Source organism: Quercus suber, unplaced genomic scaffold (genome assembly GCF_002906115.3).
Source record: "Quercus suber isolate HL8 unplaced genomic scaffold, Cork oak 2.0 scaffold_53, whole genome shotgun sequence".
Taxonomy (NCBI): Eukaryota; Viridiplantae; Streptophyta; class Magnoliopsida; order Fagales; family Fagaceae; genus Quercus; species Quercus suber.
This window is the reverse complement of record NW_027069518.1, coordinates 2,009,731-2,011,537: the sequence shown is the minus strand read 5'-3', so window position 1 is coordinate 2,011,537 and position 1,807 is coordinate 2,009,731. Positions and strand designations below refer to the sequence as shown.

The window sequence follows — 1,807 nt, the reverse complement described above, 5'->3', positions numbered from 1 at the left end:
GTGGCGGCGGTGGAGGCGGCGGTGGCGGTGGCGGTGGTGGTGGTGGTGGTGGAGGAAGTGGGTTTCGGATTCGGATTCCGAGTGGTGTGAGCGTAGCGCATCTCGGATCGAAGTTTTATCCGAAAGTTGAGCCGAAATTCAATTCAAACCCTAACCCTAGCTCTAGCTCTGGTGTGAATTATGGGGCTAGGGTTATGAGAGAGTGTAACACTGCGGTGAGGTCGGGTTTGGGGAAGAGAGAGAGGGAGAGGGACCCCGTGGCCGAGATGGTTTCGGCTATAAAGGTATTGGGAGATGGGTTTGTGAGAGTGGAGCAGATGAAGATGGAGATGGCTAGGGAGATTGAAGGGATGAGGATGGAAATGGAGATGAAGCGGACCGAGATGATTCTCGAGTCCCAGCAGAGGATTGTTGAGGCCTTTGCCAAGGCGGTATCGGAGAAGAAGAAGAAGCCGAAGAGAATTCCCTCACCGGAGTCTTAGATGTTGGCGAATTCGGTTTTCCTTTGTGGGGGGTCTTTGTTATTAATCCCCCTATCCTATGAAAGGGTCTATTGTTGTGACTCGATTATTATGTGAGTTTGCTTAGGATTTTTTCTTAGTTTTCATGTTTAATTTGGTTCCATGCCACTAGAGATAGTAGAATGTGGAAATTTGTGTAGTTGTAGCTTTGATTTTCAGTGAATGTAGTAGAGCTTTATTTTCGATAATCGTTAATAGTGTTTACTCTGTGTTTTTTGATTCAATGTTTCATTTGGTTCCAGATGCCACTAGAGATAGTAGGATGTGAAAATTTGTTTAGTTCTAGCTTTGATTTTCAGTGAATGTAGTAGCCTTATTTTCGATAATCATTAATAGTGTTTACTCTTAGTGTTTTTTGATTCAAAGCTTAGGAACAAAGTTTTTATGTTGGAACATATCTTTTGACAATGCTATTTTCTGATTGTCATGCATAAGATCCTAGGAGTGCTAACTATAATTGAATTGGGTTTTATGTTTTGTTTTAATGCTTAATGTGGTATGGTGAAAACAGTGGCTCTCAAAAGTAGGAAACCAGATGGTAATTGATAGAAGTATGAATCTGCCTAAACTCTACTTGAAGATGTACAAACTCATAGAAACATGCATACTCTTATGTAATGCTATGGTTTAGATGTTTCATTGATATGATACTAGAAGAAGCTGTAAGGGTTTCATATTCTTAATACATGAAAAAAGGTACTTGGATTTTACGTATGAACATAGTTTACTTCCTGCTTATCTTAGTACCACAGGACATGTTCCTTTTGGTATCAAATATGGTGTTTGTGTGGTGGAAAGAAGTGTTTATCCTAATGCCAGAGGTTTTGTTGTCTTCTCAAATTGATAGAGGCTAGATGCCATCTTTGTTTCATTTGGTGAAGATCATCTGTTCACTAAAAAGCCTTCTGGACTTTGGAATTCCAGTTAGGTTTCTGTCATTGCTTTCCATAATGCTGGGACCTAAATTTGAATGTTAATTTTAGTGGGTACAAATCTAGTTAGGCCTCAGAGAACTAATTTCTCATGGCTGGAACTACATGCCTGATTCACAGGAAGCTGTAAATCTTTAGTCTTGGTTAGTAGCTCACAACTCACAAGTTAGAACTATGACTTTGATTGGGATGATAATGTTTGGTATCTTGTTAAGGCATGTATCAATCTAAAGTTGGCTACCTGCTGCTGCGTAATGACATTACAATCTTTCCAGCACTCTGATGATGAGACATTACAATCTCTAATTCTATTTCTAAGTTAATTCCTTCATTCAGGAGCACAACATGGACATG

General features: G+C 40.0%; 1 protein-coding gene across 1 annotated transcript; it reads left to right on the top strand.

Annotated features, from left to right (window-relative positions):
* Positions 1-5: 5 nt before the first annotated feature.
* LOC112037260 (protein FIP2) lies at positions 6-709 on the top strand (the record flags this gene model as incomplete). The annotated part of the gene is made up of 1 exon (XM_024070077.2): positions 6-709. A coding segment is annotated over one exon (477 nt), but the record flags the coding sequence as incomplete, so codon positions are not given.
* Between the last annotated feature and the right edge of the window lie 1,098 nt (positions 710-1,807).